This window comes from Rhinichthys klamathensis, unplaced genomic scaffold (genome assembly GCF_029890125.1).
Source record: "Rhinichthys klamathensis goyatoka isolate OS25496 unplaced genomic scaffold, OSU_Roscu_1.1 h1tg000247l_1, whole genome shotgun sequence".
NCBI lineage: Eukaryota > Metazoa > Chordata > Actinopteri > Cypriniformes > Leuciscidae > Rhinichthys > Rhinichthys klamathensis.
In genome coordinates, this window is record NW_026606769.1 from 1,452,777 (window position 1) to 1,466,254 (window position 13,478).

A 13,478-nucleotide genomic window follows, 5' to 3' on the forward strand; every position below is an offset into this window, starting at 1 on the left:
CTTTTCAGTTTTTCAGAATATTTACATTTTTCCTCTCTTTCTTTTAGCCATTAGAAGGGAACTGCTGAGAATTGGCTCCACATAGTCTTATGAAATGTCAATGACGACGACTGATAACGACTGAAGGTTCGGGGAAGTACAGGAACGCGCACTTGAAAACGTTCTCGCAGCATGTCTGCAATGGTACGGAAAATTCATTTGCAGAAATGTTGTGCAGAAACAAGGAATTACTGAGAAGGACAAGGGAAAGCTGAGGAACAGAAGGAATTGGAGTGAGTGAGTGTGTGTATGGATGAGCGAATGAACGGACAGATGGAAATATAGACCTTCACACTGAATTTTCTATTTCCTCCAGTATGAACGTTGAGACAGTCCACTGTGCAGCTTGCTGCTCTCGCTCTTTCAAGTCTTAAAGTCAACACGTTGGAAATTAATGAAGATATTTTTTTGTTTTCTAAGTTTATATTGTTTCATCGGTCATTGTTATTATTGTTAAGAATTGTATTATATTAAATGAGAGAGATACAAAGTTGCACGACAGTTATTGTCAACGTTTTATATTTTATATTACTGCTCTTAATCATTGGGTTTAATAAGTACAAAGTGCGCACATTTGTGCTAGTAAACTGTCAGAAAACTATTATAGGTTAAACAGTCTGGGACATTTTTTTTAAAAAAATTTTTTGGCCAATGCTGGAGCCTCATTTATAAAATGTGTGTACGCACAGATTTGATCTTAAAGTGTGCGTTCGCTAAAATCCACGCCAGCGTTCATATTTATAAAAACAAACATTCAGCTGCTCACAATTTCAAGATCATTTTGCGACTTATAGATTTCACATCTGGAAGAGAGGCGTACGCACGTTTATTTCTCTGAATCACACGAACGCACATTTGAGAAATTATGGTAAGATCAAATGTAGGATGGTTTCTACGCAACATTTTATAAACGAGGCCCCAGAAGTTCACTAGAATTTTGTTTTAAATTAATTTGGAGATATGAGGTTAAATATTGACACTCTTTCAATGAGCTCAAGAGATGGACATGGAAAAATATACATATATAAACAATGTGAGATGAATTATTGGAAGAATTGTTTGATCGTACAATGTTATCCTGGTTTAATTAGGTTGATCCTGATTTTAAAAGTTGATGTTGATTTCACAAAAATTACAATTCAATTATTCACATGGTGAGAGTGAGAGATTGATGGAATTAAAAGAACTTTAAAAGCTTTTCCCCCTTTTAAAAAGTCTTGTCCTGTGCTTCTATTAAAAAAAATATGTCTTGCATTTTCATTGAACATTCAACAACCACCTTGCAAAATCTGTTAGATTCAAATATAAGAGAAATTTATTGAACAGTGTGCTGAACAAATATATTCCATATATAACATATTTATCACAGTGGTGTTCAGAGTTAAACTGTCACAGTGCAAACGACAGAACTATATTATTTAAAGACTTAAGTTACACAACACAATGATATATTTGGTTTTCAAAAAGGCCTCACTGATGAAACAGCATTTGAAGTCTGCTTAAACATTTCATCTCAGCACTTCTTTCCTCAGGTACATCTTAACTGGCATCTCAGTATTTGGATAGAGTTGAGTGACTATTGGCAATGATACACAAACAAATGCATTCCTTTTGTTACATGTATACCATAAGAACAATTTTAGACCTAAAACAAAGTTTCACATCTTTGGTAGGAATGGATGCATGGAAATATTTTGAGAAGGTCAACTGGGCTTTGATACTCCTAATAATTTAACATGGTCCCAGGTGCAGGGAATGTGAAGTTTTAGTTCGGATATTGTTCAGATGGATCTACGTATATGATGAAATGCTGTAACAGAATGAAGAAGTTTGCCGGTTCTTGTGTGAAAAGGTTTGTTCCTGTTCAACTAATAGCCTGGCTAGTGCCAATTATCTTTCATTTGCAGATTTGTGTAGAACGTTTTATAAATACATTTGGTTAGATCAGTAGTCTAATACCAAATTTATTCCTTTTTGCCAAGTTTGAATTGTCTCTTGACTCTGGCGTAGGGGCCGATGGTATCATCGAACACAAAGTCCCAGAGCACTCGCATCCAGGAAGTGTGTTGAGGGAGAGAGTCATAGTACTCTGCTGCAATCCTCTTGACCTGTAAAATGAGAAAGATCCATAAATAAATCATAAATAAATATTACTTATGGATTTTCTGTTTATGTTTTGAATGACATGCATAATGTGAATGAAGAATATTGCAGCTAGAGTGTAAAGCGTAGGTGGAGCGCTGGTTTCCTGTATGTAGTTCTATCATACTTAACGGTTTAAACATTAACAGACACAATGTACTGCATTAGCAATCGGTTTACAGACTTTGGGTTCTTTTTCACTGAAAGTGTGATGTCTGTAAGCTATGAGCGCAATTAAATTGTCTCATGGACACTGATGAAGCTTGAAAAAGAGTTCAGCAAATATTTGTCGGTCTTTCTAGTTAGTCTCACTACACCAAATGTCACATTCTTTCTCTTAATCAGTAACAGTGACTAAATCAATACAAAGCATTACATTACCATGACATTTCCACTTGAGCACTACCCTGAAAAGTAAACTTACTTAGAATTACAAATCTGGTCTCCTTCTGGTAATGGCAGCTTATTGTCATAGTGGACCACATCTATGAACTTATAGATAAAGAATCTCTTGTATGAGTGAGAAAAACCAAGGCAGTAACTGTAAACTGCCATGTTTTCCGTTTCATTGTATAAGTCAGTATTGGATATTGAATTGTTAATTGCTCATTTCCTCTCTTTTTATATTTAGATCCCCTTTGCCATCACCTAACCTTCATCTTTAAAACACTAAATTAATATTCATTGAGCATTCATGAATGATTGAGTTAATATTAATTTTCACAGTGTACATAATAATGTTGTGATGCCTTAATTCACTTGTGGTGTGTAAAAGCGACTTATTTTATTTTAATATTGTGCATCCCTAAAAACAATGGAATACAGCCAAACTCGTACCTCAGGTAATTTGCTGCCAGGAATGCTGGGGAAGTCATGGTGCTCCATATGGTATCCCACATTGAAGGTTATTAAGTTGAGAGGGCCGTAATAAGAGTAGGTTTCATGACCTTTCATAAACATGTAGTGCTCAGCGATGAAATGTCCAGAGATGGGATGCAGGCCCATGCACAGTATAGAGCCAGCAATTAGATAGACTATAGGCTTGAGTCCCCAAAAATAGTAGATGATAATGTCTACCACAAACTGCACGACTGCATTCAGCATCTCTAACCTGGTCACGGGCTTGGGGTTCACGATCAACGGACGGAGCGCGTAGAACAAAGGCTGGAGAAAGAGCCAGAGCACCTTCCTGGCTGGGGTGCAGAAGAACCAGCCCTCAAGGTCGGTCGGAATATCCACGTCCAAGCCATCTCCTCCCAGATAACGGTGGTGGTCGATGTGGTACTTCTTGAAGGATGCCGAGTAAGGCAAGCCAATGGGGAGATTGGCGAACATGGCAAACCAGCGGTTCCAGCGAGCCTTTTTAGTGCCGAAGGCCACGTTGTGTGAAATGTCATGGATGGCTAGGGTCAGAGAGTGGTTGATGCAGCCACCGAACGCATACGCCCAAAACAACACCCACTTCCAGGAGAGCTCGTGGACCATGTAACATGCCAGCAGCTGGGTCAGCACCATCCCTGACACGACCCACTTCAGCTGGGGGTCATGACCCATCAAAGACTTGATTTCAGGATACTTTGCTGTAGAGAGAGTACAATGTCAAGAATATGAAATAATTTGTTTGAATAGGAAAAAAACTATTTTTGATCAATATTTTTTATTTATATACATACAACCACGCACACACACACACATATATATACACATGTATTTATGTGTGTGTGTGTGTGTGTGTGTGTGTGTGTGTGTGTGTGTGTGTGTGTGTGTGTGTATATATATATATATATATATATATATATATATATATATATATATATATATATATATATATATATATATATATATATATATATACACACATACAAATTTTACACATGCACATATAAAAAGACTTGGAGGGAAATTGTTTTATAATGCGAGCAGAAAGAGACCCCAGAGTGATATGAGAGACAAAACTACCAGTGCCTTGTTTGATCTGAGTGGGGGAAAATAAAAAAAATCACAAGCAACAACCTTTTCCATTATAGTTCCTATATTGACAGCTATATTTAAAAAAAAACCTTCAAAAGATATAAACTGTTGCTTGAGCTCATTAAATGCGTTTCTTGTTACAGGGATTATTTTAGATCTTTATTGAAGTCTTATTCATGTTCAAGGATGTGTTCTTCCATTAAAGAAAGATTGTACTTGAAATTAAGCCTCATTAAATGAACACTCAAAATAGTTTTGCTTGCATCACACTTGAAGCGGATTATTTTTTAAATAACATCTTAACTCAATTTTAACAAACATCTCAAATAAAAAGTACATGTTATTTATAGTTAGCTTTGCAAAAATGATGACAACTTTATTACGGTTGGTAGTGGTAACCCAATTAAACATGTTGAAACACTATTTTTGCGTAGTCAACCAATAACTAATTCTCCCCACATGGGAGACGCTCCCCTAACGGTGTCCTTTTTTAATTTGTTTGCCCTTCTAATGTTCTGTTTATCATCCACTGCTGGAGGATCTCTAATCCACAAATATCCATGTCAAAGTGACCAGTTTCACCAATAACATGCGACCTGCATGCAAATCTGCCATAACACTTTTTCTGCATGCAATTTGCATAATATCTGATTGCAAACGTTCCATATTGCTAGGTTTTCTAATGGTTTATGCTTGTGAATGGTAACATATTAATCATATTTAGTTTTTTCATCTAGGCTAATACTGCTACAATCAGTGAAAATGGGCCCCTCAGTCATAATAAAAAATTGTTTCGGTTCCATATGATAAATTATCTGTGTATTTGTTTTCTTTACATATGTCAAACAAAGGGCGCTCACAAAACAAGCAGCTGTGGCTGGACACATGCGGTTTCATGGATGCACTTTTCCCTATACTTGTAGATCAAGGTCACACCTGTCGTGGCTTATTGTCACGTAAACACACAAACAGGTTCAGCTTGCCATATTTAAATTAAGCCTATGTAATACAACCTGCATCCAGTGTTCTGAACATTGGACAAGTTCTTCCGTGTAATGAGTAGTTAAATGCCATAAAGCGTGTAAATAAAAGTACCACAAACTCAACTGCCAGATGCTTAAAAAAAATCCAAGGTGATGTTTTGGCGTAAAAAATGACTGGTCTTTTAGCAAAACAAGAATAATTGTGATAAGTGATTTGGATTGCACTGACACCAATCATTTTTAACACCAAGTTTTTCTGTTACTTAAATATATTGTATAAAATAATTTATAGTAAATTATATTCACTGTATACAATATTATAAATGATTTTATAATATATATATATATGCATTTCCTGTTACTCAAAATATATCAAATATTAATATAAGTTTGTAGTACCAGAGTCATCATCCCTTCTGAAATAGTCTAAAGATGATAGAAGAATGCACTATAAATGTTTAAAGAGCTTGAGGTGTAAAACTACCTGTGCGACTTCACAATATCAGTCAATATCAAGACGTGTTTTTGGGGGGATATTGATGGAGAATTGCAGTAAAGGGGAAGTTCTTACATTCAATTAGGTCTGTCAAAAGAGCATCAATTTTTTAATTCCACATTTTATTTCTGTCTAAAAAAGAAGAAAAAAAACCCACTCTGGCCATCCATCTTGTCATTTTTGTGGTGAAATCTCCAAGCTGTTCATAAATGTGTTTTATAGGGGAACTGAGCTTGTGACATATCTTAACTGTTATGGCCATAAATAAGACTAGAATGTTGTGACGAAGCAAGACCCATTGATATTGTGCCAATAATGCCTTGAATCGGTTTACTCAAATTACCATCCCCTAAAGCCATTGTCTGGTAGATGTGATCCAGGAACAACACATCTGTTTCACCTGTCTACACCTGTGTGTAGCCTAACCACATTAAACTGAAGATGTGGCAAAGTGCGCTTGATCTCAATTACAAGTAGAATGAGTTGAGTTTATATTTTGGATACATAACATACGTCGACAGAGTATATAAAAAAAAATATAAAAAAAAGAGAGATACGCTCCCTCTTCACACATCTATAACCCACGCTCACTCAGCGGCATATTGGGTAGGCCTACTATATTGAATATACTTTTTTAGAATTTTAAATTAGAAGATAAGCATCAGAATTTAAAATGTCATCTTAATTGTCCGAATTCCATAATCAGTGATTTGAGTTATGCCATGGCACTCATGATGAGATAGAGTGCTTCATTTGAACTATATAGCCTATATCTTTGCCAACACTAAGATATATTAGGCTACAACAGGATTACAAAATTTAACACGCTCCCATGGTTACGTAGACATTTAAACTCAATTCAAGTCAATCGGATATCCAAAATCATGACTTCTCCAGCATGTTTTAGCGAATTCAGCTGACGTACATATATTGCAGTCATTTGATTTACTCTTACCTAAAATTTCTTTTCTTCTCCATGTGTGCGGTTGCTCATTATAAACCCATTCAAAGTCCCAGCGTCCAACTGTTTTCCCCATTTTCACACTTGTGTGCCGCTGCCGGCTGGTGTAATGAGCTCAGGTGATTCCTCGCTTACTAGACTTGTTTCGCACACGCCCTCTTAGATAAGAGGAGTAGAGGTGTGCCTGAGAGTTCATACCAACGGTAACTAACTTCAACCGAAACCCTAACGAAGTAACGAGATAGTTGGCTAGAGTAGCCCATATACAGATTGCCTCGTCCCAATAAGAAAATTACATTTAGCCACAGATGCAAAACCGTTGTCTGTGAAATGTTTGGCAATGTGATTTAAAATGTAGACCTACGAGCGACAATATACGTAATGTACCTATAGTGTTATATAGTGTAAGTGTTTTTTTTCTTTTCTTTTTTTCTTCTTTATAATATACTTAAGCAGATGTCAGTGTCACAGTCCTGTATTTCTGGTCTAGACAGGTTTACGTCACCTTACCGCGAGGGGGCGTTATTTATTTATTTGTTTTATTATTCCTTCAAATAGCCTAGGGAGCATTTAACAGCCTCCTGGGACCATAGACTGTTGCCTGGGACCCATGAATCGACTTTTGTCCACTGTAGTAAATGTTATATTTTAGTGAATTTCTCTGACACCCTGCATGCCTAAGTCTGGATCTCCTGTAAAGGGCACATTCGGGGCTTTTCAGAGATTCCAAATGTTTAGAGGTTTCAACATGACAACTCCCTCTCGGTCTTTAAAAATGATTGACATTAATTTAGTGATCAAATTTAGCACTCTTATGGAAATATGATAATATTTTGTGATTATCATATAAATCTGACAAATTTTCAAATTGTTTGCCAATTATTACTCCCATTATTGGGTACTCCTCTTTTTTTATTAGATATATGCTGCCCCAACACATTAATATGCAAATTAGATACAATGTATTGCATGGGACTACCCATTTATCAGAATCAAAATGAGCTTTATTAGCCAAGTGTGAGCAAACACAAAAGGAATGCTGTGGTTTTTCAGGAGATCTGGGTACATACGTACATAGCCTATGACACGAATAGAAAGAACATTTAAATATGACTAAGACATTAATAATAATTATAATATTATATTATATTATAATGGCCATTTTACCCATATATTGCATAAGGTAAAATGGAATATCAATTAATTCAATTATATCTTTCATAACATAGTTGAGATAATCTTTATACAAAGTTTGGTAAAAACCTAAAAATTGATTGGTTAATGAAAAAAATATGTTTTTGCCAATTCATGTAATTTCATCTCTTTTTAAATAACTGAGTCTTAAATTCACTAAACGTTCTTGGTTCTCATGAGGATAACAGACAATTTTCCATACATGGCAGGCATGTAATGTGATATTTGTGTCATGTAATGTATTATAAGGCCTAATAAGAGAAACGAAAAAGAAAAAAAAGAAGAAATACATATGGGCTATACACTTGGATTATGAATAACATTTTACAAAGTATAACTGATTACATAATGTCAGCAAATATATAAATAAAACATAAAATAAAAAAGGTCCCAGAGTATAAAACAAAAGAAAAAATACCATTTCACTATTAATACCTAATAATAACATTACATGCTCTCATCACATTTTTTGCTTTTACATTACACAACATACAAAACATTATATTGTTTAAACTAAGTCATCATGTATAAAAATAAAAGAAACTATTTTGTATTCCAGAATCCAGACCATTTCGTTGTGTGTATAAAAGGAATAGGCCTATATAACTTAGTAGCTATTATAGTATATCACTTCATTTCCATCTTATGGTAGGCTATGTAACACTTCCACCTAGTTGTAGCCTAAATCTATAGTTTCACTTAATGAAAAATCCTTTTTGTCAATCCAAAATAGCTATATTTGCTTATTCAATAAAAGTTTCCGTATCATTACTTCAGAAACGTTTCCCATGATAAAGTTCTTTTATTTTTTGATATGCAGTTTATCAACTTTTCTCTTTACGATGCGTCAATGAAGATTTAAAAACTCGCTCGTGGATGATTTACAAATGTTTAGTGTTAGTGGTGAGAATGAGGTCAAACGAAGAAGAAGATCTCGCGAGATTTCGCTTGTCTGATCCTCAAGCAGAGTCCGTGAACGGAGTCAGTCAATGTGGGACGGAGTTTTGCCTGTTTGTTAGTGGAGAAGGAGGGGGAGAGCGGGTCGTTGACTTGACACAGGGCTTGCTTGAAATCAGTTCGGAGAGCAAGAATGGCGTCGGGTGAGACACTGTACATTGAAACCGACGGCTCGGAGATGCCGGCCGAGATCGTCGAGCTGCACGAAATCGAAGTTGAGACCATCGAGACTACAGTGGTCGGCGGAGACGACGACGACGACGACGAGGAGCACCAGCCGATGATCGCTCTGCAGCCTCTAGACGATCCGAACCACGTCAACCATCAGGAGGTGATTTTGGTCCAAACTCGCGAGGAGGTCGTGGGCTGCGATGATTCAGACCTCCACGCAGACGACAGCTTCGAGGACCAGATCCTCATTCCCGTCCCTGTTCCGGTGGCAGAGGAGGAATATATCGAGCAGACTTTAGTGACCGTGTCTGGCAAGAACCCGTCGGGTAGGATGAAGAAAGGGGGAGGCAGTGGGAAAAGAATGGTCAAAAAGAGCTTCCTTAACTCCGCCGAGGCGAGCGGACGCAAATGGGAGCAGAAGCAAGTGCAGATCAAAACACTGGAGGGGGAGTTTTCCGTCACTATGTGGGCATCGGGTAAGTTTTGACATCACATCAAGTGCTTTGTTCTCGCGCAGGCCTCGTGTGGGCCCTCTTCCTGTCGAGCCCGTTATAAAGCTGCCAGTTAGTTAAGTGCCAGAAATGATTTTCAGACCGAAAAAGCCACTTGTAAGGATGGCCCCGGTCTAAATGTTTTTGTTTTGATGGGAAGCCATGTTTTAAGTGTGGATGGGCGCCGCCATATTCCTCCAGACCATTATGGCGGCCCCGAAACATGGCGGTTGTGTGAGCGGGGAAAGATGGCGGCGGGAGCGGAGAGAGGCGCTGTGAGTCCGCCGCGCTGCTGCAGGCCGCAATGGCGCAGCTCATTTTGAAGAAGGGGAGGGACCTAGTCACACGATCTGCTGTTTGTCTGCAAAATATCTGTCTCACGGCGCTTCATTCTCTCAATAAACAAATGTTACCGCGTATTTAAATCTTGTAACTGACAAATTCAGATACATTTAGCAGTTTATTGTGCCGTGGAGCGATAATTCTGTTTAGTAAGACGTGATTAGCATTTGTAACGTTACACATTTAACAGACAGATGCATTTTGCGCATTGATTTTAAACGCTATTTAATGTTTAAAATACTGCGTGTTTATTATTAGTATTACAAATTAAAATATTTATGGTGGAAAGCAAATTGTGTAACTTAGTTGGGAGAATACAGAAGTATTTGTAGCTGTTGCGATTTTGATATCTTGGCTGACGATTGCAATTGTGGTGGTTAACGACAGTGTAAATTCAGAAAAGATGTAATTTAATCTCTTTGAACTGGAAATGGTTAAATAAAATGTGTCTTTTTAAATACTGAAGAAACTACTCCATTTATTCTGGAGCTTAGCAGTTCTACTGGATGCTGAATATTAGCAATATTCGTTATTGTTGTGCATTTGTTTATTTAGTTTTCCACTTTCGTGCGTAGTTTTAGGGGCGTCTGGTCTGTAATGACCAAAAGTGTTTAGTACTTGAACATTTAAATAAAGAAAATGAGCGTGGAGTGCAGGTTTTGTTTATACGTTCACGAGTGTATTGTGAACCACCACAGACTGCGCATGCGCTTCACGCGTCTACTCTGTTTATTTGGAACATTCGCATAACGCAATGCTTCACTAGTGAAAAAGACCTAAAACGCGCACTTCATTGCATTTCTAAACTCTCTTAAAATTACCATATTTGGATGCGGAATACGTGACTGAAATTTAAAGTGCCCATAATCACATCAGCATATTAATTGCTTATGCATCGGTTCTCGGAGACCACGAAGAGATCATTTGTTTTACCCTGAAGATAAATCACTTATGCCTTGGGTGTTGACTGTCTTCAGTGCATTTAGTTTTTGTTTGCTATAACGCTTTGTTCATTATGAATACAGGGTGTGTGATTTGATTAAGCACTTAGCTAAACGTTTAATCTTGTGTTTTGCACAGATGATAAGAAAGATGTCGATCATGAGACCGTGGTGGAGGAGCAGATCATTGGGGAAAACTCTCCTCCTGATTACTCCGAGTATATGACAGGCAAAAAACTGCCACCTGGTGGCATACCTGGAATCGACTTGTCAGACCCCAAACAGCTGGCAGAGTTTGCAAGGTGGGTATTCAGCCAAAAGATTGAAACTTTATATGAAGTTCCAAACATAGGTTCAGGAGGAGCCTCGTCAATCATCATTATGAGCATTACGATAAGTAGCAGTCATTTATGGCATAACGTTTTACAGTAGGCCCTAAGCATGAGATAATTTTATTTTTGCAGATTTTAAAACAGATTGGTCCAGAAAATAAATCGGTATGTTATTGTTGCACTGATTTGATTTTTATGTAAGTATTTTGAAGGGAAAAACAAAACAAATAACCGTCATCACAAGTTTAATTTCCAAAGCCAGTCCATAGTTGTTTTAGATTTAAAAAAAGATATATATTATGGTCACAGCTGCCTTTAGTTTTTGTTTTGACTTGTGTATTAAACAGCACACTCACGAATGTGTCTTATCCTTAATATGTTTCACTTTACAGAATGAAGCCCAGGAAAATAAAAGAAGACGACTCTCCAAGAACGATAGCATGCCCCCACAAAGTGAGTGCCTGTTTTTAGCATTCATGAGAATTGTTACATTTCGGTAACAGAAGTGCTGATTTAGGATATTGTGCTTCAACATCAAGATGGGATCACTGTTTAATATATATTGATGATTTTATTTTGTACTTTATCATCTTGATTTTTTTTAGGAGTTTAGTTGTTTATCATCATTGTCTTTATCATAGGGTTGCACAAAAATGTTTCGGGACAACTCCGCTATGAGAAAGCACTTGCACACCCATGGGCCGCGGGTTCATGTCTGCGCTGAATGTGGGAAGGCGTTTGTGGAAAGTTCCAAGCTAAAACGGCATCAGTTGGTTCATACTGGTGAAAAACCTTTCCAGGTAAGATTATTAAAACATTTTGGATGATGCTGTTCAGAATAGTGTAGAACTGAATAAAATGTTAAATCTAACTAATAAATATCCTAATGCTTTATCTTTCCCTCCACAGTGTACTTTTGAGGGATGTGGAAAGCGCTTTTCTTTGGACTTTAACTTGCGCACACACGTGCGGATTCACACTGGAGACAGACCGTATGTTTGCCCGTTTGATGGCTGTAACAAGAAATTTGCTCAGTCCACCAACCTGAAGTCTCACATTTTGACACACGCAAAAGCTAAGAACAATCAGTGAGATCGCTCGCTGAGGAAAGTTCCCTAAAGACATTGTCTGACAACAGCTTCCTGTTCCAAAACCCACTTTGTATGTCGTTTCTAGAACCATTCTTTTCTAAGAGAATCTCAGCGCACATTTTGATGGGAAATGAAATGTGAATGAGGACCTGATACCAAACTATCCCGTCAACCTTCTCATGGTATAGACCTGAATTAAATAACTTCCCGGTTATGAGAGTTTCTTCTTTTGAAGATGTGATTGTTTTTGTGGACCCTCATTCACATACAAGATGCTCATTATCCTGAGCCCAAAGAAGCAAATTGTCCATCAGCGTGTCCGTTTCTACCAGTTTGCAAAGACAAGGACTGCTTTTTAGATGTCTTCAAAGTGTGCATATTGTACACTTTTTAGAGCGTAGAGCTGTCATAATATGTGTGTGTGCGTGTGTGTGTTGTCCCTGAGACTTAAAACCTGTGAATGCTTTTCTTTAAGGAGAATGAGTTGGCATTCAGCTTCTTTTTTTTTTTTTTTTTATGTAAATACAGCTTTTCTTTGTGAGGTATCCTGTGCAGGTATCTCATTTTGTATACCTGACATGTATAAATGTTTTGAAATCATGTAGATAATAGAGATGTTGATTAGATTGTGTTTAACCAATTAAAACAGTTTTATTCAGCTTCAGGAAGTACTGCTACATACACATGCCTTCTTTTGTAACACGATAACAATCTACTCAGTATGTGAAAAGACACTTTTCCATTGAATTCTCTAATTTATTTGATGATATGGAATAAAGCTAAACTCCCCTGTGTAGTTGTCAAGAGCCTGAAGTTCATCATCATGCTGTCGTACGCTAAATGCTCTCCACTGATTGTTAAAGCTGAACAATCCTTGCTTTTACGATTGTTTTAATTTAATTTCACAAATGACTGCCTGAATGTGATTGGGTCTGCTTCATGGTAATTGTCAAAAAGTATTTTTGCCTTTAGTAGACAACAGTAACAAGCAGCAGTGAACATAAAATTTGACAATATCTATTTTGTATATACATGTTTTATATATATATATATGTTTTAATCCTAAAATATAACTAACCGTAAATATATTTTGTTATTCAAATTATATTGTTTAAAAAAAATACTTTGCATACTTTGAGCTAATGTTGTTAAAGCATCCCAACCTAGAATATGCACAATATTCAATTATAACTGTATAAATTTAATTTACACATGTATGCTTAAATATTTATATGCAGTAGTGTGCTATTAGCGATGAAGATGACTTACTTTTGCCTAAACAACCTCAAGTATCAATACTTGCAGTGCATCACAAACTTGCAGAAACCTAAAAATGATTTTATTGAACTAAATTAATCTGTGACCAA

At 36.8% G+C, this 13,478-nt stretch overlaps 3 protein-coding genes across 8 annotated transcripts in view; 2 read left to right on the forward strand and 1 right to left on the reverse strand.

Moving 5' to 3' along the window:
- The window catches only part of evla (Enah/Vasp-like a), a 34,255-nt gene extending 33,058 nt beyond the window's left edge, over positions 1-1,197 (forward strand). For all 6 annotated transcript variants that reach the window (XM_056266309.1, XM_056266308.1, XM_056266307.1 and 3 more), the window contains one exon: positions 48-1,197. In XM_056266309.1, the coding sequence (XP_056122284.1) occupies positions 48-85 (38 nt within the window). In that variant the 3' untranslated portion in view covers positions 86-1,197. The remainder of the gene's footprint in view (positions 1-47) is intronic.
- Positions 1,198-1,450: 253 nt separating this feature from the next.
- Positions 1,451-6,716, reverse strand: degs2 (delta(4)-desaturase, sphingolipid 2). The gene is made up of 3 exons (XM_056266313.1): positions 6,587-6,716; positions 3,019-3,761; positions 1,451-2,147 (listed from the first exon to the last, which is right to left on the reverse strand). Exons 1-3 carry the CDS (start codon positions 6,666-6,668, stop codon positions 2,004-2,006), a joined length of 969 nt encoding a protein of 322 aa, XP_056122288.1. The 5' UTR covers positions 6,669-6,716; the 3' UTR covers positions 1,451-2,003.
- Positions 6,717-8,711: 1,995 nt separating this feature from the next.
- Positions 8,712-12,903, forward strand: yy1a (YY1 transcription factor a). The gene is made up of 5 exons (XM_056266293.1): positions 8,712-9,390; positions 10,828-10,990; positions 11,413-11,473; positions 11,662-11,820; positions 11,930-12,903. The coding sequence occupies exons 1-5, from the start codon at positions 8,877-8,879 to the stop codon at positions 12,110-12,112; spliced, it is 1,080 nt and encodes a 359-aa protein (XP_056122268.1). The 5' UTR covers positions 8,712-8,876; the 3' UTR covers positions 12,113-12,903.
- Positions 12,904-13,478: the final 575 nt, after the last annotated feature.